The sequence below is a fragment of the Peromyscus californicus genome, unplaced genomic scaffold (genome assembly GCF_007827085.1).
Source record: "Peromyscus californicus insignis strain IS unplaced genomic scaffold, ASM782708v3 Scaffold_3__1_contigs__length_106647218, whole genome shotgun sequence".
Taxonomy (NCBI): domain Eukaryota; kingdom Metazoa; phylum Chordata; class Mammalia; order Rodentia; family Cricetidae; genus Peromyscus; species Peromyscus californicus.
In genome coordinates this window covers 47,941,907-47,969,665 of record NW_026294551.1, presented here as the reverse complement: position 1 = coordinate 47,969,665, position 27,759 = coordinate 47,941,907, and the positions used below count along the sequence as shown (strand labels likewise).

The 27,759-nt window shown below is 46.2% G+C and overlaps 1 protein-coding gene across 3 annotated transcripts in view; it reads left to right on the top strand.

Moving 5' to 3' along the window:
* Positions 1 to 27,759, top strand: part of Smg6 (SMG6 nonsense mediated mRNA decay factor) — a 246,261-nt gene that overhangs the window by 198,724 nt on the left and 19,778 nt on the right. For all 3 annotated transcript variants that reach the window (XM_052756057.1, XM_052756058.1, XM_052756056.1), the window contains exons 14-15: positions 21,901 to 22,077; positions 25,916 to 26,062. In XM_052756057.1, coding sequence (XP_052612017.1) covers positions 21,901 to 22,077; positions 25,916 to 26,062 — 324 coding nt within the window. The remainder of the gene's footprint in view (positions 1 to 21,900; positions 22,078 to 25,915; positions 26,063 to 27,759) is intronic.

Sequence of the window (27,759 nt, the reverse complement as noted above, 5' to 3'; positions counted from 1 at the left end):
CTCTTTCTGTCCTATCAGTATATAGCACTAAACCTACACTGCAAAATGGTTTAGAGATGTTGCATGTCCTTCTAATGTGTACTTCTAAGGTCAAGCAAGCACCACTCATAGTGGATTGCTATAGCAAGCCTGTTCTCAGCCTACTGACTAGCAAATACTGAGTAAAGAAACAGAAATAGGTCTGAGGTTGAGCTCAGTGATACACTGTGGTATGGCATATGAAAAGGCCATAGGTCAATCCCCAGCACCCCAGAATAAAAAGAACAAGGAAATATTCTAAATGAAGTTTTCCTGGACTGTGTTTTCAGTCTTATGAGGATGTATGATAGGCTTGGTGATCAGGACTGGATCAGACAAGATACGCCATCAATTCTCATGCCAGTTTGCTAGACTGACCTCCAGAAAAATGTCTTCCTGTTGTAGACATAGGTCAGAATCTTCATTATTCTCCATGCTAATCATAAGAAAATTCTAGATGGTTTGTTCATTTGGCCTGGGCTTCAGTTACTCTTTATGAAGTAAGAATGATAGGCCAGGCAAGGTGATACGTGCCTAAAATCCCAACACTCAAGAGACTGAGGCAAGGCAAATCTGGGCTACTAGTGAGACACTGTTTCAAAAATAAATCAACTTGGTCTGGTGTGAACACCAAGCCTATAATCCCAGCACTCGTGAGGTATAAGCAGGAGGACCCAGGAGTTCAAGGTCAGATAGACACCTCCCATCATCACCTATAGACTGGAAGCTTGGACCTTAGTTCTCTTTCCCACCTTACAAGATGGCAGGTGGAAAGCTAAGAAGAGAACTGCAGCCAAGAAGGCTGGGGGTGGTGTGAGTGCAGGGCCTTACCGTTTAAAACCAAGGAAGGGGGCGGGGCACCCACTGCAGCTGAAGCCTGTCCTGCTAGAGGAGTTGGCACATGCTCCTCATCTGCCGTGTGTTCCAGAAAGGTCCTGTATAAGAGAAAGTACTCAACTGTTAAACCACGGTTGGGAGGGAAAGTTGGGGAATGTCTTGCTGTTGTCACAGAACCACTTAGTGGTGACAAGAATGAAGTACCCAGTTGGTTAATATTATCCTACCCAAGCATCACAGAGCTGCTGAGCATCCTCACCAGGCACCACTAAGTGGACTTCCCAATGCAGCTGGGCAGTGGCTTGCTGCTTGTCCCTCAACAGAGTTCCTTGATATAGAAGATACCAGAAACTGGTAACTGTGAAGTTTAAAAAAAAAAAAAAAAGAATCCTCAAACCTTTCACTGGTATTCACTTCAAAAAGATGATACTGAGGGAGCCCAGATGTGAGGGAGCTGAGGTCTTTGACGTGGACAGGGTGAAATGTCAAGATGACATCACTGCAAGACTGATCAGAAAGCTGTGGGCTTGAAAAGTCTGCCCAAGGTCAAAGCTGTTCCTCAGCTCTAGGGCTTCTAAACCTGCTTTTGCTCTAAAGACACAAGGTATCCTCACAAGTTTGTTGTTCTGAGTTTCTTACCCAGAACCCAATTAATCAACTGATAACAATTTTTGTTTGTTTATTCAAGGTCATCCTTGACTACATAGTCAAGTTCCAGGCCAGCTGGCTACATGAGACCCTACCTCAAAGAAAAGATGAGGATGACAGTGGTTAATCTATAAGATTTCATTAAGGATTAAATGAGAAAATAGGTAGAGATGTGTAGATTTTAAAATACAGGTCATAATATGTGTTTCAATGTGGAAGATTTCTGTTAGGATTATAACAGTCCTTTGGAGTTCCCTTAGCAGCACACTCTTCCCTCAAAGGGCTCTTACAATCCTGTCACACAACAGGGCGATGTATCTTCCCAGGTCACCATGAAATTTTAGTTAGTGTTTTCTGGAATTCATGTGAATACCTTCCAACATTTCCATTCTCTCCCCTTTTAGCTATTGCCGTTGCCTTGTGTCTTTGGTTTTGCAAAATCCTGTTAGACTCACTGTGTAGGCTAACATACAGGCCCAGCACAGAAGTGAGCCTGGCTTAGGTGACTTTTTAGAAGGCAGAGCAGGTGTGCTCACAGGCACAGCACCCCAGGATTGTCCTCGAGATGGAAACTTGCCGAGCCAGGGCCTACAGCCCTTGCAGGAACACAAGGAAATGAAACCGTGTTGTGGGCGTTCCAGCCTTTTTCTTGCTGGCCTCCTTTCCACACAATTCCTTCTGCAGTCCCACCCCACTCAAGCCTGGCACACAGTCCCATGAACATGCCACCTGCCTTCTCTTTCTGGCCCCATCCTTTGGCTGCTTGGTTTCTTTTTTCCACATCCTCACCCTCTTCCAGCTCCAAGTTAAATAACCCTCACAGATGGCTTGTTCCATCAGAGCTATTCAAGAACACAGCACAATGAAGTGAGGTCCAGAAGAAGCTGCCAAAGTCTGAGACTGCTCTTGCTGTGGTGGTTCAAGATGAGTTTGTCATCATCTCCCTAGAAGTCCACAGACTGAGAGCAGAAAGGCTTTCAGGTGGTGAGGAAGGAGGAGAGGGGTCCTCAGCACTGTACGTCTCTAGCCGCTTGCAGCTGTTTCTCAAGTCAACCTGGACCAGCTCCAGGCTCCATTTTTCCACAGAAGACAATGAGAGCTCTTTGTAGTTGGCAAATTTTCCTCCCATTTTTTGTTTGTTTGTTTGTTTGTTTGTTTGTTTGTTTTTGTTTTAAGACAGGGTTTCTCTGTGTAACAGCCCTGACTGTCCTGGAACTCACCCTGTAGACCAGCCTGGCCTAGAACTCAAAGATCCACCTACCTCTGCCTCTCGAATACTGGCATGTGCCACCACTGACCAGCTTTCAGCTTTCTCCCAATTTTTATAGCATAGAAACCCGTAGGAAATGGCCATCTTGTTTGTTCAGGCTCATGGTTTGAGTCCTGACTGTACCTCTTCATGAACTTCTAAGAGGTCTAGATCCCTGCTTTGCTTGACCTGAAAGGCAGTATTCCTAACTGTCAGCACACTAGGAGGTGGGGGGTTGTCAGGATGCCTATTGGAAGTCCTGTGGAGAGACAGGACCCAGAATCTCATTCTTCCCTTCCAGTCGGCAAGACCATGCAGGCTTTTTGTCTGCCCTAGCATCGTCTTCCCGTTGCTTTCTCTGTCACTCAGCCATGTCTGCTGTGACTACAGTGGGCTATAGAAGTTTACCCTTCCATTTTCCCACTCTCCTTCCTTCTGTTAGAATCACATGGGTCCAGTTAATTTTGTCCTCATTGAGTTAGTTTTTCTTGTGGGACTCAGATTAGAGTATCTCTATCTTTCTTTTCCTTCTCACTCTTCAGAGCTGCAACCTTTATAAACAGATTCTTCTGAAGTTTCCAAAGAAGGGTAGTGTGTGCTGTTCACTACTGTAGTCTCTCTCACTTGGTTAACAGAATTTCCCTGAAGGACTCCCTCCCTCCCTCCCTCCCTCCCTCCCTCCCTCCCTCCCTCCCTCCCTCGCTTCCTCCAAGAGCATGCTGACAGCTGATTTCCTTGAACTCTAGCATGACAGGGCAGGAAACAAGCCATGAGCCATGGTCTGGTGTGTAGTAAGTGCAAAGACCTTGAGAGATGATAGCTGTGTAGGTCTTGTCTTAGCATCCAGCCAGGACTAGGTTCTTGGATCCATGCAGCTTGCTGACTGGTCAGCTAAGTCTCAACCATATTGTATCTAGGAAAATAAAATGAATGTGAGTGACAAAACTTCTTTCAGGCCAGGGACCCTGAAAAGTGTTTTGTTTTTTTTTTTTTTTTTTTTTTTTTAAAGATTTATTTATTTATTATGTATACAGTATTCTGCCTGCATGTGTCCCTGCAGGCCAGAAGAGGGCACCAGATTTCATTACAAGTGGTTGTGAGCCACCATGTGGTTGCTGGGAATTGAACTCAGGACCTCTGGAAGAGCAGTTGGTGCTCTTAACCGCTGAGCCATCTCTCCAGCCCCTGAAAAGTTTTTAATCTTTATTTACTTTCTGCTCTCGCATGTAACTTAGCTAAGCACCCACTTGGTTTGTGTTCATCAAAATCTTAACTGTTCATAACTATTCTTTTTGTCCTGGGTGCTTTGGGCTATCACTGAGCTAGGGAAAGTGTTGTAGCCTTTAAGTGATGACTTGAAGTAGCTCTTTTCCTCCACGAGTGCCCTGTTGCCCTTTGCAGGAGCACGGTTTCCTCCCCGAGAGGCCACATAATGATAGGACTGAATACAGACTTTGGAATAAGACAACTCTGAGTTTGAATCCAGCTTCATCACCGATTAGATCTTCATTTTCTCTGCCATTCAGTTTCTTCTTTTGTTCTTAGAAGATTACTGTGATTATCAAATAGCACAGTGCTTCGCCACTGGACTCACTCCCTCACCCACACCCAAACTTTCCCGGTGAAATGGGATATTATAGCCACCAAGAAACTATGACCAGTGACAAGTGCAGGCAGGTCAAGTGCAGTGCTGACTGGCTGGCTACATAGAACCCCTACCCTCCACCTCCACAGTGGACTAGCTTCACACTCAATACCCAAGTGTTTCTGAACTGTATGATGATTGTCCTGGACAGCAAGCCTGCCTCCTCTCTGAGGTGTTGCTGGTATACACAGAGGTGTGAACTGTTTGCCAGAGATTGCCTTGCCTCTTTGCATCTCTGCCCTTTTTTTTTGGGGGGGGGGGCTGTTCGAGACAGGGTTTCTCTATGTAACCCTGGCTGTTCTGGAACTCGCTCTGTAGACCAGCTGGCCTTGAACTCAGACCCACCTCCCTCTATCTGGGATTAAAAGTGTGTGCTACCACGCCCGGCTTATCTCAGCTCTTCTTAAGGGTCCCTCCTGACATCAGATCTGATGAGAAGGTAGCCTAAAAGCCTACCCGGTCTCCTGTGGGACTCATTTGGCTTATGCTCTCTCATTTGGCCCAGAGAGAGTTGTGGGATGTTGGAGACAGCCATGAGAAAGAAACAGCTCACCCAAGTGCATAGTGCATGAGCCATCTGCTCCCTTCTGCCTGCTGGAGCAAGCTCAGTGAGGCCACCGACAAGAGTCTCCAGAACACTCAACAGGTGATTAAAACATCAGGCTAAGTCTTTCCAAGCCACAAAGAAAGCTAACTGACACCAACAGAAATTTTCCATTCTGGAGCTGTATACACTGGTCCACCTTTGCCTCCTCTGCTCTGGCCAGAGAAGAACTTTATGCTAATATTGGCTTCAAACCCTCTACATCTTCTTGAGTGGCTTATGATATGAGAAGAACCTGAACCATTTTTCTCCACCAGAATCATCTCCAGCCTCTTGCTATCGGTTCAAATTGTGAGCTTTTAATTCTTCTAGAGGGCTAAGCCCAGCTCTTGGCATTGCACCCCTGATAGCTGAGTTCCAACATCAAACTTGGTAGCATACTGTCTTTCCTTTCCTCCTCTGCAAGGTCCAGAATCATTTTGGACTTTGAAGAATGGAAAGCCATTTAACAGTCCCACTCTTGTATATTTACCCAAAAGATCTAAAAATCAGTCTGTTCAAAAGATACCTTCCCTCCCATGTTCACTGCAGCAGTTTTCACAGTTGCCAAGTTACAGAATCAACTTAACTGTTCATCAGTGGATGGATAAAGAAAATGTAGTGTTAGGTGGAGCACAATAGAGGATACCCAGAATCAACCTCTGGCCTCCATACATGTGATCACACACAGGCGAGCACATCTGTGCATACACCACACAAAAGGAAGAGGTTGTGTGTGTGTGTGATGTACATACACAACAGAATATCATTCAGCCTTTAAAAGGAAAAACAATTCTTTTATGTACTATAACATAGGTGGAACTGGATGGGAGAGCATTATACATGAAATAAGTCAGGCATAGAAAGATCCCATGGATTCTCACTTACATGTGGAATATAAAACAACAGAAATGGATGAGGGATATGACTCAGTGGTAGAGCACTTGCCTAGCAGGCATAAAGCCATAGATTCAACCCTTGACACCATTAAAACAAACAACAAAAGATAGAACTCATAGAAGCAAAGAGTACAGTAGTGATTATGGTTATCAGAGGCTAGGGACTGGGAGGAATGGAAAGTTGATGACCAAAGGGTACAAAACCTCAGGTGAAAGGAATCTGAAGCATTGGGGTTTGGGTTGGTTGGTTGAATATTTATTGCTTTTGTTTTTGAAATCCACATATCATGAATAGAAGAGTAGGAGGAAGTGTAGTAGTAGTATAGAGTGCTCAAGAATAAATTTTAAGTGTCTGACTATAAGAAATAACATGGGGAGCTGGAGAGATGGCTCAGCAGTTAAGAGCACTGACTGCTCTTCCAGGGGACCTGGGTTCAATTCCCAGCACCCACTTGGCAGCTCACAACTGTCTGTAACTTTACTTCTAGGGGACTTGACACCCTCACATAGACATACTTGCAGGCAAAACACCAATGCACATAAAATAAAAATAATTAAATTATTTTAAAAAAAAGAAAGAAAGAAAATGGACCAGGTGGTGGTGGCACACACTTTTAATCCCAGCACTCAGAAGGCAGAGGCAGGCAGATCTCTGTGAGTTCGAGGCTAGCTTGGCCTACAGAGTGAGTTCCAGGAAAGGTGCCAAAGCTATACAGAGAAACCCTATCTCTAAAAACCAAAAGAAAAAAAAGAAAAAAATTGTTCTGGACACTTGAAGGGTATGGGATGTTAGAATAGTGAGTTAAGACCAGAATCACATTCATTACTAGCTGCATCACCTTGAGGAATGTACTTCACTTCTCTGTGCCTTGATTGCTTCATCTGGGTCACTGAAGTAATGAGGTACCTACTTTACAAAGTGGTGGGGGCTGCTGTAGAGATGGCTCAATGGTTAAGAGCTCTTGTTGCCCTTTCAGAGGACCCAGGTTCAATTTCCAGTACCCACATGGCAGCTCACAACTGTCTATAACTCTAGTTCTAGGTGATCTGACACCTTCATACAGACATGCATGCAGCCAAAACACCAGTGCACATTAATTGATTGATTGATTGATTTTTAAGAAGTTGTTGTGGAGATTGAGTGAATTGGTTTGTAAATCATTTGGTGCAATGCTTGGCCTGTTAGCTAACAATGTTAGCTGTTCACAGAGTGCTAGCCATAGCTGTTGAAGGTGAGTGGAGCACCCAGCATTTTGTTGTTGTGCCCCAGGAGGCCCAGTGGCACTCTCCCAGGAAGACAGCTGTATGAGGTGGCAGGAGCCTTGGACTACAAAATTAGTATGTCTGCGTTCAGATCTTAGCTTTGCTGAGCATGTCATTTGATTTTGCTCAATTTCAGTTTCCTTGTATCTGTTACCTGGATGTAGTAGTAGCAACTGCTTCATAGGGTGCTGAGGATTTTCAAGATTGTAAAAGTGCCATGAAAAATGCAAAGTATGGGGGGGCTAGAGAGAGAGCACTGGCTGCTCTTCCAGAGGACTCAGGTTCAAATCCCAGCACCCACATGGCAGCTCACAACTGTCTGTAATCCAGTTCTAGGGGATCTACCACCCTCACACAGACATACGTGCAAGCAAAACAAGATAAAAAATAAATCATTTTTAAAATAAAAGAAGGGTCGGGTAGTGGTGGCACATGCCTTTAATCCCAGCACTTGGGAGTCAGAGCCAGGCGGATCTCTGTGAGTTCGAGGCCAGCCTGGGCTACAGAGTGCGTTCCAGGAAAGGCTCCAAAGCTACAGAGAAACCCTGTCCCGAAAAACAAAAAAAAAAAAAAAAAAAAAAATTAAAAGAAAAGAAAATGCAAAGTATGAACTGGATACAGTGGTACATGTCTATAATCCCAACTCCTTAGGAACCTATAGGCCAGCCTGTGTAGCATAGTAAGACTATCTAAAAACAAAAAAACAAAAAAAAAGAAAAAGAAAAACAACAACAAAAACAATTCGGTATAGGCCAGCCCCAAGCCCAGCCATAAAAACCCTTGTCACAAAAACCTGATGACTGAGTTCAATCCCCAGATCCCACCTGAAAAGGAGAGAACTAATTCCTTTGTTCCCTGGAAAAAATTGTCCTTTGACCTGCACATGTATGTTGTGGCACATGCATACACACTCACATACACATCATACACAAAAATAATAATAAATTAAATTAAAAAATAGTGCCAGGCCATGGTGGCGCACGCCTTTAATCCCAGCACTCGGGAGGCAGAGCCAAGCGGATCTCTGTGAATTTGAGACCAGCCTGGGCTACCAAGTGAGTTCCAGGAAAGGTGCAAAGCTACACAGAGAAACCCTGTCTGGAAAAACCAAAAAAAAAAAAAAAAAAAGAAAAGAAAAGTAAGAAAAATAGTAATGTAGGCATGTATCTCTATGGCAAAGAATTTGTCCAGCACAATTGAAATCTAGGTTCCATCCCTGTACCACAAAAAGAAGAAAGTAATGTAAGATTATATACACCTTAGCTAAAATACAGTTGTATTTTGAAGGATGGACTAAAATTGTGACTATTTCAACATAATCTTCCAACATCTATTTCTTTATTTGTTTAATTATTTTGTTGTTGGTTTTGTTTTGAGACAGTGTCTCACTGTAGTCCAGACTGGCCTCAGATCCACACTGGTCCTCCTGCCTCAAGCTGCCAAGATCTGGGATTACAGGAATGATAATAAATGATAATAATAAAGGCCACCATGCCTCACTAACCTTCTAGCCTTTGAAACAGTAATTCTCACCCAGTCTATCCGAATCTGTGCATTCTGCGTTCAGTGAGAGACTGTTTCAAAAATTAAGGTAGAGAGAGTGTAGGGAGATGGCATAGTAGGTAGGAGCACTTGCCACACAAATACGAGGACTTGATTTGAATCCCCAGGACAGACAAAAAGCCAGAGCTATAGGAAACAGAGAAGGATTGCTGGGACAGCCTATATCCAGGCTCAGTGAAATACCCCATCTCAAAGGCATACAGGTGAAAAAGCAAGGCACCCAAAGTCACCCTTTTACTTCCACACGGGGACGGACACACACACACACACACACACACACACACACACTACCGTGAAGAGCAATTGAGGAAGACAGCCAATATCATCCTCTGGCCTCCATACACATATACACAAGAGTACACCCACACACACATACATAGACTCGGGGCTAGAGAGATGGCTTAGCAGTTAAGAGCACTGACTGCTCTTCCAGAGGACCCGAGTTCAATTCCCAGCACCCACGTGGCAGCTCACAACTGTGTGTAACTCCAGTTCCAGGGGACCCTCATACAGACATACACACAGGCAGAACACCAATGCACATAAAATAAAAATATATCAATTAGTTAAAAAAAATAATCTCAACATTTGGGAGGTCATATTTGACTACATAACAACAAATTTCAGACCAGCCTGGGATATGAGACATGGTTTTAAAAAACAAGTGGGAAGGTGCTTGAGTTAGTGACACGCCTGTCTCACAAACATGATGACCTGAGTTTGGATCCTCACATCCATGTAAAAGCCAAATGGCTTGTATGTGTAACCCTAGTGCTGGGAGTGGGACAGAGACAGGTAGATCCCCAGAACTCGTTAACTAGCTAGTCTAGCCAGTCAGTGAGCTCTGTGATGAATGAGAGACTCTGCCTTTCAAAAGGAGAAAAAGGGTGGGGGGAGGGGAACGCAATAAAGGAAGACATGAAATATCAACTCTAACCTCTCTATGCACAAATATGCACTGTGTACACACAAGATGCAAATAAATAATGTCTTAATTTTTTTTGTTTTGTTTTTTGAGACAGGGTTTCTCTGTGTAGCCTTGGCTGTCCTAGAACTCTCTCTGTAGACCAGGCTGTCCTCAAATTCACAGAGATCCACCTGCCTCTGCCTCCTGAGTGCTGGGATTAAAGGTGTGCGCTACCACTGCCTGGCTATTAAGGTAATTTTTTGGGGGAGCGGGGTGGTTTCGAGACAGAGTTTCTCTGTGTAGCTTTGGCGCCTTTTCTGGAACTCACTCTGTAGCCCAGGCTGGCTTCAAACTCACAGAGATCTGCCTGCCTCTGCCTCCCGAGTGCTGGGATTAAAGGCGTGCGCCACCAACTAAAGTAATTCTTAAGGGGAGCTGAAGAGATGACTTGAGTAGTCAAGAATGGGTATTACTCTTCCAGAGGACCCAAGTTCAGTCCCATGTGAGGTGACTCAGGATTCTGTGTAACTCCAGGATATCTGTCATTAGAGTACACCTTCACGCATTTAAACGTACATGATTAAAAATAAAATAAATCATGTATGGTTTTACACACATCTTTAATCCCAGCACTTAGGAGGCACAATCAGGTCTCTGGTGAGTTCAAGGTCAGTCCGGTCTACATAGTAAGTGTACATGCAGGCAGAATAACCATACATGCAAAATAAAGTAAAAATAAATAATGTATATGTTCCGGAATTTGAGAGATGACTCAGCAGTTAGGAGTGCTCAGTGTGTGTGTATGTGTGTGTGAGTGTGTGTGTATGCGTGTGTGAGTGGGTGTGTGTGTGTGTGTGTGTGTGTGTGTGTGTGTGTGAGAGAGAGAGAGAGAGAGAGAGAGAGAGAGAGAGAGAGAGAGAGAGAGGTTTTCTTTGTTGAGCCCTGGATGTCCTGAAACTCGCTCTGTAGACCAGGCTGGCCTTAATCTCACAGAGATCAACCCAGCCAGAATCTGCATTTTTAACAGGCTTATTGGTATATTGTAGCTAGAGTTTTCCTGCCTGGCCCACAGTCAGGACAAATCTCTCTCACCTGCTAGTCCCATAGCCGCTCAGACCTGACCAAGTAAACACAGAGACTTATATTGGTTACAAACTGTATGGCCATGGCAGGCTTCTTGCTAACTGTTCTTACAGCTTAAATTAATCCATTTCCATTAATCTATACCTTGCCACATGGCTCGTGGCTTACCGGCATCTTCACATGCTGTTTGTCATCGTGGCGGCTGGCAGTGTCTCTCTGACTCAGCCTTCCACTTCCCAGCTTTATTCTCCTCCTTGTCCCGCCTACACTTCCTGCCTAGCCAATGGCCAATCAGTGTTTTATTTATTGACTAATTAGCAACACATTTGCCATACAGAACATCCCACAGCAGTATATGATTCTGATAGAGTAGGGTTTTTTTTTAAAGATTTATTTATTTTGGTTTTATGTGTGTGGGTGTTTTGCTTGCATGTATGATTATGCACCGTGTGTGTGTGTGTGTGTGTGTGTGTGTGTGTGTGTGTGTGTGCGCGCGCGCGTGCCTGGTGCCCGTGGAGTCCAGAATGTGTTAGATCCCCTCGAACTGGAGTTGCAGACAGTTATGAGCTGTCATGTGGGTGCAGGGAACCAAATTTTGGTCCTTTGCAAGAGCAAGTACTCCTAACTACTGAGTCATGTCTTCAACCTGATGCAAGTGGTCGTGATGGAAATTATTTCTAGTGTTGAAAGATAAATAAGGAGGCTAATACTTACCAGTCTTTCCCTATATGCTAGTCCTTTGATTGTTTTTTGTTTGTTTTTTTAGGTAGTAGTGGGGGTGAGTGGGTGGGTGCCTTGGTTGGTTGGTTTTGTGTTTTTTTAAAGATAGGGTCTCACAGCTGGGCATGGTGGCGCACACCTTTAATCTCAATACTCAGAAGGCAGAGGCAGGCAGATCTCTGTGAGTTCAAGGACAGCCAAGGCCACACAGAGAAACCCTATCTCAAGAAACCAAAACAAGCCGGGCGGTGGTGGCGCACGCCTTTAATCCCAGCACTCGGGAGGCAGAGCCAGGCGGATCTCTGTGAGTTCGAGGCCAGCCTGGGCTACCAAGTGAGTTCCAGGAAAGGCGCAAAGCTACACAGAGAAACCCTGTCTCGAAAAACCAAAAAAAAAAAAAAAAAAGAAACCAAAACAAAAGACAAACAAACAAAAAAAACCAGATAGGGTCTTAGTATGTATCCCTGGCTATCCTGGAATTTGCAATGTAGATCAGGCTGGCTCCAAACCCACAGAAATTCACCTGTCTCAGCCTCCCAAGCACATGTGCCACCACACCTGGCTACTTTGTTTATGCCTTATCTGGAACTGTGACAGATTTTTGTTAGCACATTGTATCTTGTCTCTAATTGCAAGATACAATAGGTCACATTAGAATCAGGACTGAACTTAATGCTGACCCATTTAACCCAATTTAAAATGGCTTACTATAGCCCTGATCTCAGGGAACTTCTCTATTCATATTTTTAAATGTGTTATGGGGTCTTCCCAGATAATGATGGGGTTTCGTTGGTTGGTTGGTTTTCAAAACATGACATTGAACACTAGGAGTGTAGCCTACTAGCAAAGCCATATACTCAGCATATGTGTGGCCATGAATTCAGTCCCAATCCCAGTACCAAAAAGGAAAAAAAGCATGTCCTAAGTGCTCTGGAGAGCATTAAGTCTCTCTCACCTTTTGTCTCAGTGCATTGTGCGTCATGTTTTGCCCTGAAGCAGCAGCCTCCAGTTAAAGACAAGGTAAGATGTGCCCAAGAGAGCTCTGCTTCTTGAGGGCTCACATTCGAAATTTCACATTAGAAACTCTGCAGGCTGCTTGACTGAGGGCACCCATCACTCAGCAAGTCTGCATCCCTTCCACAGGCAGCACCCCAGCAGAGGAGCATCTCTGAGTTGGCCCAGTGGTCTGTGTTTCTCAACTTCAGAGTGCTTGTGTCTGTATAGTGTTGCTGGTACCCTCTCCTTTATGCCACCTGCCTGCCATGATCAGTCATCCATGTTTTCAAAGCACCCACAGTGTATGTTAGATACTACAGGTAGAGTTTACTTTATATACATATGTACACATACCTGTCCTCAAGAGTCTTAGGAGAAAAAAAATCAGGTGTCTTAATGGGAGAAAAATACTGAAAAGTATCAGCAAACTGGCCAAGTTTATGGACCGTGTGAACTTAAGAGGGAGTAAGTACCTTCTCAGTTGATACATTTCCATCTAAAAAATCCTCAACTAGCTACAGCAGAAGTAGCGTATGATGACAGTAAGCCAGATATGCCACAGTACATGCCTGTTGCCCCATCTACTTAAGCTGAGGCAGGAGGATTGGAAGTTCAGGGCCTTGAACGAGATAGCAGGTTCAAGGCCACCTTGTTTAACTTAACAAGACACTGTCCTAAAATCAAAAATAATAAAAAGGGGCCAGATGTTACACTTCTTTAATCGCAGCACTCAGAAGTAGACAGATCTCTGTGAGTTTTTTTATTATGATTTGCTTTTAAAAAGCTTAAAAACAACTTTTTAAAGAACAAAAGTAATGCCATTTAGTCTGTTGAAAGAACTAAAGCTGGGTGTGGTGGTGCATACCAGTAATCCTAGCACTGAGGCAGGAGGACAGAGAATTTGAGGCCTGCCGAGTACTGAGATTAAGGTGTGTGCCACCACTGCCCACAGAATTTTCTTTTAGTAGGCATATAAATCATTTGTTGAGTCAGAGTCTCCCTACATAGACCTGGCTGTCCTGCAACTCACAGAAATCTGCCTGCCTCTGCCTGCCTCTGCCTCCTGGGTGCTGGGATTAAAGGCATGAGCCACTATGTCAGGCACAGAATTGCTTGAAAAAAAACTGTTTAGATAATAAAAATTACTTAGAGCAGGGCATGTGTGCATCCCTTTAATCCTAGCACTCGGGAGGCAGAGGCAATCTGATCTCTATGAGTTCATGGCTAGCCTTCTCTACATAGTTGAGTTCCGGGACAGCCAGGGCTAGGTAGAAAGACCCTGTCTCAAAAAAGAAAAGAAAAAAAAAAGGAAGAAAGAAAAGAAAAAGAACTGAACTGTAAATAGGACCAGAAAAGATAAGCAAGCATGGACCTGTAGGTACCGGAGGGCTAACACATAGCTATTAGGTTTCTGTGGTACTCCTTACTAGGCTAAAGTCTTGTGAGATCAAGGATTGTTGTGAATTTTGTTCTGTCTTAGGTACTCAGGATATCTAGCATAGCTCCTGGCATGTGATATAAGTTCTTAGGAAAGATTTATGGGTGGGAGCTAGCAGGGCAGGATAGATAAAAGACCAATTGGCTTCTTGCAAAGAAAGACTTTAAAATCAAGCAGTTACTTCAGAGACTGAACCAGGAAGATCATGAGTATGAGACCAAATTGTGTTCCATAGTGAAACTCTATCTCAAAGGGAAGAGAGGAAGGAGGGAAGAAGGAAGGAAGGAAAGAAAGAAGTTACTTTTATCAAGCTTAAAGGAAAATGAAGGGATAAAGTGATTGCATAGGCAAAGTCAGTATGGCCTGGAGAATCATTTGTAAAATTCGCCAAGTCACAGAAGGAGCAAATGGCAGTGGGGGAAGGGGTCATTGCCTGGAGCCTGGAGTCAAGGGTTAGGAAGTGATAGAAGTGCAGTAGTGGTGACCTACGTGGGAGTCATGATGGCGCAGAACAGGGACGCATTGAGAGGGGCTAGTTTGTTCTACAGCAAGGCTGGGCCGAGGGGAGGTCTCTGTCCTGACTTTTCACAACCCATCAGCCTGAAAGACATAAAGCAGCAGTGTATTTGTCTCTGTGTCTGTAAGGCATATATCCTCCTTTGAGGAAAGAGGAATAAGAGTTCTACCTACCTGAGTGCTGTAGGTACTAAGTCTTGTTTACCTAGTATGAATGCGACCCTTACCCCACTGAAACAAGGACCTTGCAGTTCCTGTTGAATCCCAAGTCCCAAGCAATGATACTTATACATACAGTAGGCACTTAATAAATATTTGCGGGTTGAATGTTGCCTGTGTTGTCAAATGCTGCAAATGACTCAAAAAGGACATTCTCTCCCCACACAGAATAAATAAAACTAGAACAGGTTTGGTGAAGGAGCCCTGCATCTAGCTGTCTGGAAGGCAAATAAGAATGTGGCTCAGATTAACTAAATCAGTGATTCTCAACCTCCCTAATGCTGTGACCCCTTAATACAATTCTTCATGTTATGGTGACCCCAACCATAACATTATTTTTGTTGCTACTTTATAACTATAATTTTGCTACTGTTATGAATCGTAATGTAAATATCTGATATGCATATAGTCTTAGGCAACCCTGTGAAAGGGTCATTTGACACCCTCCCCCCACCTCCCCAAAGGGGTCACAACCCACAGGTTGAGATCCATCGGACTAGAGCCTGATTCTGTCCAGAACTCACTCAATGTGTCAACAGAAGAAGACTTTCTTCCCCGGGGGCTGAGCTTGCAGCCTCCCCTGCTGGTTCAATAAGTGAGGGCCCAGTGCCTGTGTTCCATGTTTCAGACCAGCTGAAGCCAGCCAGACCTGAAAGGCTTGTGTTGGCAGTGCCCGTTTCCGCCCCAACCCCTGCCAATGTGGGTGGTTGCTCTGGAGCACTCTGCAGGGGAAGCAGGATTGGACTGCAGCCCAAGCTACTGCTGCCTGTAGTCTGCCGTCTGGGTGCCCTGGCTGATGAGAGTACACCTTGCTGGAACAGCGGGCTCAGAGCTCTGAGTGAATAGTTACTTTCCCTGGGGAAAGTTTGTGAAGAGTAAGCCATATTCTGCCCCAGGAAGCTGAGGTGCCTAGCCGGAAAGCCCAGGAAATTCAGGTGGGTTGAAAATTCAATAGAGGGTGTTTTCTCATCATTACTTCTCTATCAGGATACCTGGGGCAAAGACCCTGCTGAGCCTTATTTAAGGCAAATCTACCGCCCTTGACACCATTATAATGGGCCAGGATTTTGGCTTAAGGCTGGATTTTTTTTTTTTTCTGATAGCTCTTATTACTAGTGGCATACTTGCCCAGGCACTTAGGTCCTTTCCAGAGTCCTGTAGAATGCATGTATGCCTGTGGTTAGGTCCAGGTCTTTGGAGAATAGGAAGAGAGAAAGGACTACTAGAGAGAGGCCAAACCTTCTCTCCACCAGCCTACCTGCTCAGTAGCCTAAGTCTAGCACCTTAACTGTGAGTTAAGACTTAACAGCAGTGTCAGTAGCCAGGTGTCCTCCAGCCCTGTTTCCGCCTTGCCTGAGTTCAGCTTCTAAACTTCTCAGTGGTGTTAGGCACCTCTGAATAGAATGAAGCAGAGAGGAAGAAAACCAGTAACAACCACTCATTTATTAAGGCACTTCCTGGGCCAGGCACCTTGCTAAATATTTGATATGCATTATACCTTCTACATCAGAAACAACTTGAGCAAATAGAGGCTCTGAGAAATGAACTTGTCTTTAGAGGCAGAGCTAGGAAGTAGCAGTTAGTACCTCTTTCTCAGTGGTCAAGTTCCCACACCTTTTGAATCTTTAGCAACCTTACTACTACCCAATCCTTCCCCTAACTCTTTGCCACTTCTTGTCTATCAGCCTTTAGGAGACTTGCTGCTGCCATGAGTGTGTGTGTGTGTGTGTGTGTGTGTGTGTGTGTGTGTGTGTGTGTGTGTGTGTGCGTGTGCGTGTGGTATGGATGGGTGTGGAGAACAGACATCTGTGCCACCTGACTGCTGACAGTTCACTCTGCCTTCTCTGAAGAAACAGGGAAGGGACCCAGGTCAAGGATGCAACAGCTGCTGTGGGTTGACGAGTGCTGTTAGCACTTTGTCTGTGACCTGTTGACCCTGCTCTTCACCTATACAGGTCAACCATAGGGTCTAGGGAGGGCTAGATATAGCCATTAGATCAGAGGTAACCAAGAAGTGGCCTGTGCTTGGCATAGTGCATAGAAATGAGGCTGTGTTGGGGCGGGGATCAGGAAAGCAAGGCTGTTTGAACTGACCCTTTAGACACTGTATGCCCAAGTTATTAGAGATGTATCTGATACAGGACTCCTGGTTTTTTCTCTGTCTCATCTTGGTCACCCAGCCCAAGTCCAGCTTCTTCTCTCTCACTCCTCCGACCCCTGACCCTCTCTCCATTTTATACCTGCTTCTTCTGACTCAGACTATGAGTGTGTGTCTCCTGGTCCTAAACTACTGCCTCTGTCTTCAGAGTGATTGTGCATCCTGTGGCCAGTTCCCCTCCTCCTGCCTCTTGAGTCTGCTCCCTGCCAGGAAGCCCCTCCCCCTAGGAATGTGAATAAACTGTTTCCTCTGTCCTCCCAGCTCCAGAGGATTCCCTGTGTGGGATTCTTTATTTCTTGTATCTGAATTTTCATTGGCAGACCCCTTCTCAAGCTGACCCACCCTTGGCTGCTACAGAAGTGAGGCTGAGTCCCACATAGCTACAAGTTCCTGGTTCGTGGAAACACATTAGTGTGAGTTCAGTTTCTTGTAGCCAATCCTATAGGCTTGGCTTATTAAAGATGATAATTAACCCGTTGCTAATTGACCTCAGAAGCCAGCCAAGCAGCCTGTATTTTACCAGCCTTGGTGGTAGATTTGGAGTCTATTTTAAGGTTTCTTAATAATCTCAGCAAGACTTCACTTTTCCTGTCTGCATCTCATTTGCTCTAAGGACATTTTGTAAAATTAACAAGCTATAAAACTTGATTGAAGGCTTCAACAAATGTGAGAATAATTGGCTCCATTTAGAGAAACAAGAAAAACAACCTGTAAACTTAAGTTTGCAGGGGAAAACCCGTGTGTGTGTGTGTGTGTGTGTGTGTGTGTGTGTGTGTGTGTGTGTGTGTGTGTGTGTGTGAAACCAAAGGAACGATGGCAAGTTGGACTTTTAAGACAGAAAAAAAAAAAAAAAAGAACTGGCTTGTGGTGCAAGTTCTGATTCCCCTAAACCAAAAGTCTAGTGAAAGAAATGTTGCAAAATAACTAGCTGTTGGGGCACGCTGAGCCTTTCGTTCAGGAGTTTGCTCCAGAGGCCTGTCAGCATTCCAACCCTTCCTCTTATTTCCTGCCTGGTCCAGGTTTTCTCCCTTCCCCAAGGCTGCTGTGAGGTGTTGCATCTTGGAACTCAGCTTACATCAGTATGTGATGCTTGGTGCTTGGTCCTCTTTATCTCTTGCTGTCTCCCATCTTTCATAAAGTAACATCAGTTCCTTTGCTCTTTCTGTGTAGACTGCTACTCAGTTTTCACCAGTCTTGCTTGTCCAACTCCCCATGTAAGATACCCCAGACTGTAGACCAAGCTTCTCCTATGTCAATCTAAAGGTTTCTTCTGCGTTTCTCAGGACCTGCCTCTTAGCCCCTGTCCCCACCTCATTACCTGCTCACATTATCTCTCTCTAAGGAACTGAGCCTGGGACCAAACAGGCACTGATAACACCTCTTCACATCAAGCTTTCAGTTTTCCTTTCTGCTTGGTTCTATGTGTGTGGACCTGATGGGGTGATAGATAGCTGGAGCCCTGAAGCTTAGGGTTTCGGTTCCTGCTGCTGATGGGGAGCTGCTTTAGACAACCTTCAGGGAGGTAGGAAGGGGCTTTCTTAGGGTGCTTTTCTTTCAGGTCTTCCCTGACCTAACCCCAGTTTTCTCTTCAAAGCAAGAATGATTCATTCAGAGTTTTGTCCATTAACTCTGGAGTTCTTGGTAGTCAGCCACAAAGTAAGTCTTCCTCCAGAAGGGCAAGGACTGCTACCAAAAAGGTCCAGTGAGAAGGTCCTCAGTCCAGCAGCCCTTTACCCACTTTTGGCCCCAGTCCAGCCCTGCTGTCACAGTCCAGAGAAACTCTGTCCTACCCAACTTTCTCCTCAGAAAAATGGAGAGTTTGCCTAGACAGCAGTGGACATAGCGTTTACATTCTCTGCTTTTCACTGATATAAAATGGAAAAACATGCTCATGAAGGAGTTACTGTGGGGATTATATTATGGATTTCATCGGTACTCCCTCCTCTCCAAGCAGAGAACCTACAACCCCTTTAACCTTTAACCCCTCTCCTGCCAGAAACTTCATTGCTGAGCAGAGATCATCTTGGAGTTTGCTTTTTAAAGCAAGTGATTTGAAAGGCTTTCTCCATCTTGATATATCCCTTAACATATTAAACTTTTTTTGTTGTTTTGTCCCTTTCTGATTCAACTACTAGAGTCCCTTTGTATGGGGGAATATTCCCAAGAGCCTCCTGTAGAATCCAGGGTCAAGAGAGCTTTGTTTGCCTCCCACCCTGTGGCAGAATGCTCTCACAGTCAGCCCAGCAGGCTGGAAATAGGTTTCCCTGCATCTTTGGGCAAGGCCTAGACGTTCTGCTTATGGTCTTCCCAGTTTACTGAATAGCTTGAATACATTTCTCACTGTCACACTGTACTTTAAAAACCCAAGAATACTGTGTCCAACTTTGTTCTTCCCATGGTTGGATTACAATGAAGAGAAAACACTCTTCCAAAACATGGGTAAATCATCTCTATATAAGCAGGTAGAATCCTTTTTGGACCTCTTGACTCCATTAGGCCACCCCAATGGAGCAGAGCTCTTGGAGCATTCACAGTAGTGTCACTGCCCTCAAGGGCGGTGATGAATGACCATAGCAGGGAAAACTCCAGGAAAACTGGGTTCCTTCTGAAAGGTGTGCAGATGAAAACTGGAGCAGTGGGGTTCCTCTTCGCTTGTCTTTCTTCATGACAGTCCCACTGAACCTCTAAGGATGTGCTGCAGGCAGGCTCAGGATGTCTGCGCCCCAGGCTCCTGCTGTGCCCTGGAAATCCCCGTCTCCAGGAGTCCCACGTCCACACATGGGGCCTTTCTCCCTCTTGGCCAGGAATCACACTGCTTCCTGAGCCATGTACCCACCCAGGGCCTGCCTTAATGACAGAGGTGTTGCTTCCCACTTGTCTGAGCATACACCCACAAGACACTGTCTTCTCCTGGGCAGGTTTCTGCTGCAGATTGAACTGGGGCTCCTGTAGCCCTTTCATATCCAGGTGAGCCAAGCACTATTACAAACTCCTCTCTCTTCTCCTCACTCCTTTACCTCCTCCACCCCATTCAGTGGCAGCAATCACATGCCAAAAAGGAAAGTCCTGGATCCATTACATAATTCTCCATAGTGCAAGCAGTGGCTGGGGCATAAGGTCAGAGGTCATAATGGGGTCAGGTGGCTGACACACACTGTAACGACAAGGTGGTTAAAATTAGACCACAGAGAGGAAACTGGCAGTCTTGTGGAAATGCAGAAGTTTCCTCTGCAAGTGAGAGACTGGGGATGCAGGCAGGCCACTGTGCGTGCTGCCTGCCAGGCTATTACTCATTTCAGCTCTGTTCTTTAATGCCTTTTAGCCCCTGCTTCTGTATTTGTAGCCTTCCTCATCACATGTTTTAATACACACGATGGAACCATGGTTACCTGCCCTGGCCCAAGGCAGGACCTTCAGGGAGGTATCCAGGATCAGGCCCCTTAAGCTCAAAAGGTTCTAAGACTCTTCAGGGAAGCCTCTTCCATGGAGGTGGTCAGATACTTAGCCTACTACTATGGTGGCAATAGCCACAGGTGAGTGGCATCTGGGCAGGGGAGAAGATGGCAGAGAATGAAGTTGTGGCACAGATGACTGGTGTGCATGCACTCTCCCTGGCCACCCATACGCCAGAGTGATGACTCGTTACACCTTGTCTTGGAAGACATGGCTCATCCTGTATCATCTGTTCCTGTGGTCTCCAGTGAGTTTCTCTGTGCCCACCAGTCTTCTTCCACGAGCCTATTGTGTGCCCATTTTATTCTCATAGCACCCTGACAGGGAAACGTGAGAAGTACAAAATGTGATCTTTGGCACCTTCTGAGTGGAGGAGCTGGCATGTACAGCGGTGAAATGATAAGCCTAGACAGTCCAGTCTCTACAACAGACCTTCACTTGTCCTTTCACATTCAGAAATGAGGTTTAAAAATAGGTCTAGGGGTGAGTGGGGCTGGAGATTTGACTCATCAGGTGAGAGCACTGTCTGCTCTTCCAGAGGACCTGGGTTCCATTCTCAGCACCCACGTGGTGGCTCACAACCATTTGTAACTCCAGTTGCAAGGGATCTGACGCTATCTTCTGGATTCCTTGTGCACATACATACATGCAGGCGAAATACCCAAGCACATAAAGTAAAATAAAATTTTAAAAGGGGTCTTAGTCGTGTAGTGTGTCCTGGAGTCACTACTGAAAGGGCTACCCTCTGTGTCGTGTCTGACCATTATGGTAGAAATGGCCCTCTGCTATTTAGGTGAACATCAAGCAGGGCCCAGAAGCTGGAGAGTAAGAGAAGGGAGGCACCAGCGAGGAGGAGGAGGAGGAGGAGGAGGAGGGTCGACGACGACAACAGTACACACACACTGCACAAGTACAGACAGAGGTGAAGGCATGCATATGTGGTCTTGCAAGGAGGATTCCAGGCTAGGTGACTGTGGACACTTCTTCATGTGAGACCTTTACCAGTCTGACAGTTGCTCAGGATCATAAGTCACACCTCAGCTAAATCAACCACAGCTTCTCTGACAGCACTGTCATCTGTGCTGCTGTAGCAACCTGGGAGCAACTCATGTGAACCCTGCAGGGCAGAACCTTGGTGAACTCACCTGCTCTGCCCAGTCTCCTCCTCCTGATAATTCCCTGCCCAGTTCTCAGGTGAGGCAGCTTCCATCCAGGTGAGGTCAGAATGACTAAGATGCAGCAGCCAAGGAAGCTTATCTTCCAGTCTGCAAGTTGTCCTGGAGGGAGTCTGGAGAGGGGCACCAGGGGTGCTGGAAAGCTGTGATCTAGGGTAGCCAGCCTACAGCAGTCCATCCCTCGTCCTGCTACCACTGTTCCAAGCTTAGAAGGAATGATTTTCTGGTTTTTGTTTTTTTCATAACAGGACTTTAGTAAAAGAAAAGCACAAGCCCTGAGGGCACCTGGCATTGGTCTTGAGGTTGTCTGCTGCCCCAGGGATGACCTAAGCAAGGCCCTGGTGACTTCCGTCCTTCAGAAGACCTTGGTCCTTGCTTGCCTCCATACACACGCACGCTCTCGTTGCTCATACTGCCTCCCTCTCCAGTAACTTTGACACAATTCTCATGTGCCCTGCAGCCAACGCTGTCTCTCATCTTCCTCTCCCTCTCAGAAATGCTGTTTTTCTTCTCTCCCTCTCGCCCTGTAGGTTATTGCAGCTGACTGCAAAAGGGTCACAGTACTGAAGTATTTTCTGGAAGCCCTTTGTGGACAAGAAGAGCCTCTGCTGGCATTCAAGGGTGGAAAATATGTGTCAGTGGCACCCGTCCCAGACACCATGGGAAAGGAAATGGGAAGCCAAGAGGGAAAACAACTGGAAGATGAGGTACTCTTCGGGAAGAGCCCGTGTGGCAGAGGGAAGGCTCCCCTTCCCCCATGCCCCGATGCCCAGGCTGGAGCTTCTCCTTGGGGTTATTTATAACCTCTTCGTTCAGTGTCTGTTGACATGACAGCCGACTTCTCAAGAGTGCACTCTGCTGGTGCCCCTTCCTGCCAGTCCACCCCAATGCCTCCATCTACGAGTTCCAGATGCTTCTTTTTAATGTTGTATTGGAGGAAAGAGTTTAATAATGTTCAGCTCTGGAGGCTTAGGAAAGGCAGTAGAGAGAGAGGGGGGTGTTAGGGTTCAGGCTGAGGATCAAGTTTATAGATGTATGGAGCTCAGCACAGCACAGGCCTGAACTCCAGCCTCCGGCTCACAGCTCACTCACGTACAGGAAGAGCTGACATTGCTGGCCCCATGTGGAAAATCACCCCTCCCCCCGGCCTGCTCTCCCTCTCTTCCTCCCCCCCCCGTCCCTCCCTCCTGCACATCCTGATGTGATTAAGGAATTCTCCTCTTGTTTGTTTGCCCTTGGTTTTTCCTGTAGCCCTTGCTTCACTCCAGTCTCGTGTGCGTATCTGTGTGTGTGTGTGTGTGTGTGTGTGTGTGTGTGTGTGTGTGTGTGTGTGTGCGCGCGGGCACGCGCATGGACACACTATGTATGCATGCTTACCTGTGTCCCCACCCTGCAGGCCTCCTTGGCAGTTGGCCTAGGTGCAGCATGTATGTCTTTCTGGGGATGATCTTTGGTGGTCATCTGCATGTGCCCAGTTTGTGTGTCAGTTGCAGTGAATATTGCTGCCAGTCCTCCTGCGGTCTGGGGTTCTGAGTAAATGTGACTATGTGGTGGAGACGGAGCATGTGTGCATTTAGCTTCACTGTCAGCTTCCTTGCTGTTTGTCTGGGTGCGGGTAACTCTGTCTGGGTCCATACACACGTCTCACTTTTGCCTGAAGATTGGCTCTTTCCTTCTTTTTAACCCGTAGTATTAAAGACAGGGGCCTTAGGTAGAAAGAAACATGGGATGGAGGGAAGGGACGGAAGCAATTCTAGCCAGAGGCCAGGTCACCCATAGGCCAACACAGTCATTTGGCCCACAGCAGTCTCAAGCGCCCGGTGGAGCAGGGCGGGGTACAGGGATGAAATCAGCAACAGGCCAAGGAAGCCAGATGTCAGCTGGAAGCTGTCGTTTAGGATCTCAGGCAGTGATAGAGGGGCCACCTTTGGAACAGAGTTTTCAGAGAAGCAGTCTTGGCCTGACTTCATTAGGATAGCTGGAGAACTCCACCCCATGCCTGATGACACAGGGCTCAGCTTCCAGGACAGAGGTGGTTCCAGGGCTATAGCTAAGCCCGCAGCTCCAGACTCTCCAAATGAAACCTGGGCAGGGAGTACGGGAAAGAATGAGCTGTCAGCATGGGAGGAGAGAGGGGAGTTGCCAGAGCCATTGGGATGTCCAAACCTTAGCAGGCAGAACAGTGCTCCTGCAGCCCTGGACACAGTGTGGGAAACACAGGGCCACGGTGCCCGTACCTCTTTCCTTTATCTCAGCCACACTGGAAGGCTAAAGTAGGCAGTGGAGAATGAGCAAAGCCAGCTCTCCAGCATGACTGTAAGAGATGTCTCTGAACAGTGGAACTGGCAACACAAGCCTAGCTAGGCCAAGAGGCACCCTAGAAGGAGCAGGCCACTTCTGGTGCCAGATCCACTTGTGCCACAGTAGTCTCCTTCTGAGGCTTATTGACCAGGCAGAGGTTCATGACCCACACCAGGCTGCCCACTTCTTCCTTTTCCCACGAGTCTCCTGGGTTCCTTTATGTCAGTGGTCCCTGGGAAACCCTACTTACCCTGTTCTGTGTAATTTCATAACCCTGCACTTCCTCGTTTGCTATGAGAGCTGAGCAAACCTCAGACAAGCTTCTCTGACCCTCCTTTGACCTCAGTCCTGCTCACTCTAAACCAGTGCTAACTGTCCATCTCTGGTGAGAGCAGGCAAGGACACTCTTCCTCTGGGGGCCAGCAGACATCTTGTTGCACTTGCTTCCATGCAGGGTTACCCTGCGAGCAAGGAAGTGGATGTGAAATCCTCTCCCTTCCCGTGACCAGGTATTGACAAATAAATGGTGCCTGTGGACAGTGTCCTAGACCCCTCACACCTCTCAGGACAATGACAGATTCTATCCGTAGCTCTCATCTCCCCAAACTGCAGACTAATTGGAAGAGGTGTGTGGTGGCGGTGGGGTGTCCTTGAACATCTTTCTTTGTAACAGGATAGTTTGTAGTTCTTAGAGATACTGCCAAACTACTCATCTTCCCTAGATCCCCCTCCTCATCACCTTACTTACACTTATAACTACTTTTCACCAAGAGAATCCCAGTCTGCGTTAATAGGTCCAGGCCTGACAAAGCTAAGCCATTAAGGGCTGGATCTGAGCAGCAATTGCCCTCTTAATTCAGAACTGCAGGTTTGTTCATTATGATTGGTAAGAGCAGACATGGAGTCAGAGTCACTTGAGTTTGATTCCTTGCTCTGCTTCCTGCCACCTCTGTGACTCTGAGCAGGCTATTGTACTAAATGTCTTCATTTATAAGGCATGGGTGGGCCAGTGGTGATGCTGCACTCCTTTAATCCCAGCACTCGGGAGGCAGAGACAGACGGATCTCTAAGTTCGAGGCCAGCCTCGTCTACAGAGTGAGTTCCAGGACAGCCAGAGCTACACGGAGAAACCCTGTCTTAGAAAGCCAAAAATAAGAGAGAGAGAGAGAGAGAGAGAGAGAGAGAGAGAGAGAGAGAGAGAGAGAGAGAGAGAGAGAGAGAGAGAGAGGATGGTAATAGCAATGTGCAATTATGAGAATTAAAGGAGTTGTGAGAGTTAAAAGAGTTAATGTATGAAAAACACATAACCCTGTATACAGCCCATAAAAAGCACTGAGTAGCCAGTAGCTGTCAGTGTAGTCATTATTATCATCCTGTTAGAATTGCAGGAATCTTCCTTCGCCTGTTGACTCACTCCCTGTGTTCCCCTGCTAGTCCTGTCCCTCAAAGGAAACTCTTGGGCAGCTGTATGTTCTCTCCTGACCAAGGCCAAAAGTAAGAGAGTGAGGAATGGAGCTAGGACCACCCGGGGAGCAGTGGTTGTTGAGAACTGAGTCTGCAAGTGAGGAAGTGCCATCCCTGGGGAAGGCTCCATCAGCCTGGCAAGGAGGCTCCTTGAGCTAGCCAGCCACCTCCTGCTTACTCAGCCTAGGCCCTTGGAGGGCAGCTAAGCAAGGCCATGTTATGTGAATTTTTTAATGGGGCCCAGAAGTCCTGACATCTCCAGGCTGTGGTCTTAAAAGAAATCAAGACAAGGTCTATAGAGCTACAGCATCTGCTCTTGATGCTGTCTGGGGCAAGGGAACTTCCTTGCTTAGCTCCCAGATGTTGGCCAGAGTTGATTCTTATCACATTATTAGCAGGAATTAGATTTAAATTGGGCAGTTCAACTTTCTCCATAGTTTATACTCTTTGAATCATTTATAATTTCAAAATGAAAACAGGTCCAAAGTTTGTGTTTGAGTGTGTACAAAGGAGAACAAAGGAGTCTGAACACAAGCATGCAAGTGAACATATATGATTATGAGTGTCGTAGGTATGAGTGTATAAGAAAAAGCTCTAGCATGTAAGGGTGCAATTTAAGGGAAAGAATGACAGCTCCTGCCAACATATTCCAGGGAACCCTTGGCAAGGAGCTCCCCATCAGCATGGGGGGGGGGGGGCTAAAGGAATAGAATGGACCCATTAAGTACCATGGCTCACTATCTCCTCTGTACCTTTGTCTGTGCCTTTCCTTTACCCAAGGAAGAAGATGTGGTGATTGAAGACTTGGAGGAAGACTCAGAGGCTGAAGGCAGTGGGGGCGAGGATGACATCAGGGAACTTCGGGCCAAGAAGCTGGCTCTAGCAAGGAGGGTAGCTGAGCAGCAGCGTCGCCAGGAAAAGATCCAGGTGAAGCCTAACTGGAGACACCCATTCCCGTTGAGGGTGTGGCTCTATAAACCATGAAGTGATATGAGCAGGAGTGGCAGGGTATCTTGTTGTACCCCACCTCTGCACCCAAACTGTGCATCCCTCATTGTGAGTTCTAAGGCAGGGCAGGGTCTTCTCAGTGTCTGATGAGCATCACTTTTCCTGTGAGACTCTGTCAGCACCACACAGTCTTTCATGCAATTTAAGAGACTCAGAGTTCTCTTTCACCTTGTGTAGCTACTATTCATGGAAGGCACTCCTTTTTGTGGGATCAGAATGCCGTAGCCACAGGCTACCTGGGTTCCCAAGGTAATGGGAGAGCCCCCTTTAGACAGAGTACTTTCTACATTCCCCCAGGGAGAAGCTACCTAATCTATATTTAGGGTAACCCCACTGTCAAGCCCTCCTGGAATCCCAAGCCTTCATTTCTAGCAAGTTTTTCTCTGTGGCTTTCCCAGATCTGTCTCCTTGTACTGAATACTTACTTCTCCAAGCAAGTTATGCTCCCTTTATAGACTTCGTACATGGGGGAGTATTAAACCCCTTTCCTTGCCTCTCCAAGCATGTCTTCAGGTCTCTCTAGGCATGTGTGTCTTCACAGAGTTCAAAAGTGCCTCCAAAGGCAAGTACACCACTCTTGGCATTCTGTTCTTCTCTTAAACATAGGGTTTAGTGCAGAAAGCCGAGCAAACTTGATATAATTCAGGGGCTGACACTTACCTAGGCTTATAATACTGAGCAAATTATTTAACTTTGAAGAACCTGTTTCTTCCTCTGCAAAGTGGTGTCCCCAGAGGCTTGCATGAGACACTGCCTCCAAAGTGTTTAGCCCACAGTGGTCCCTTTGTCTGAGATTAATCTCATTACCCTGCCCCAGGAGAGGAATGATAACAGTTGGAATTGGTCTTTTAGACATGCCCATGTCCTACTGCTACTAGGATCCAGCATACAGTATACCTCTACATGCTTGCCTGTTGTAATGTGGCCACCTACACAAGCCCTCCATGGCTCTGACTAAACCTCTTTGTGACCCAAAGAACAGCATCATCGTCAAGTCTCTCTTCTGCCCTTTTCTTTCTCACCATCAGTCTTGAAAAAAGTCCTACCTCTAGTTACCACCTCCATGTTTTGACTGTCAGTCCAGCTGTTAAAGAAATTACTGCCAGGACCTGTTTTTACCAAATTTAGTCCTGCTGTGCATGGTAACATGAGCCTGTAATCCCAGCTTGTGGGATGTGGAGGTAGGAGTTCAAAGCCATCCTCAGCTGTAAACCAAGTTCAAGGCCAGCGTGAGCTACATGAAACCTACTCACGGAAAAAAAAAAAAAAGAAAGAAAGAAAGAAAGAAAAACTCCAAAACGTAGTCCGCATTATAGTTAATTTATGTATAGCTTTGGGTCCTTAAACCTCTTTCCTCCAGCTTCCCATTAACACAGTGAGTGCACTGTTGTCTTCTCCGCTAGTCAGAGCTACCTTTCCAGGCTTCCTCCACTATTTTATTTATTTATTTATTTATTTCTATTTTATGTGCATTGGTGTTTTGCCATGGGTGTCAGATCCCCTGGAACTGGAGTTACAGACAATTGTGAGCTGCCATGTGGGTGCTGGGAATTGAACCTGGGTCCTCTGGAAGAGCAGTCAGTGCTCTTAACCACTGAGCCATCTCTCCAGCCCCC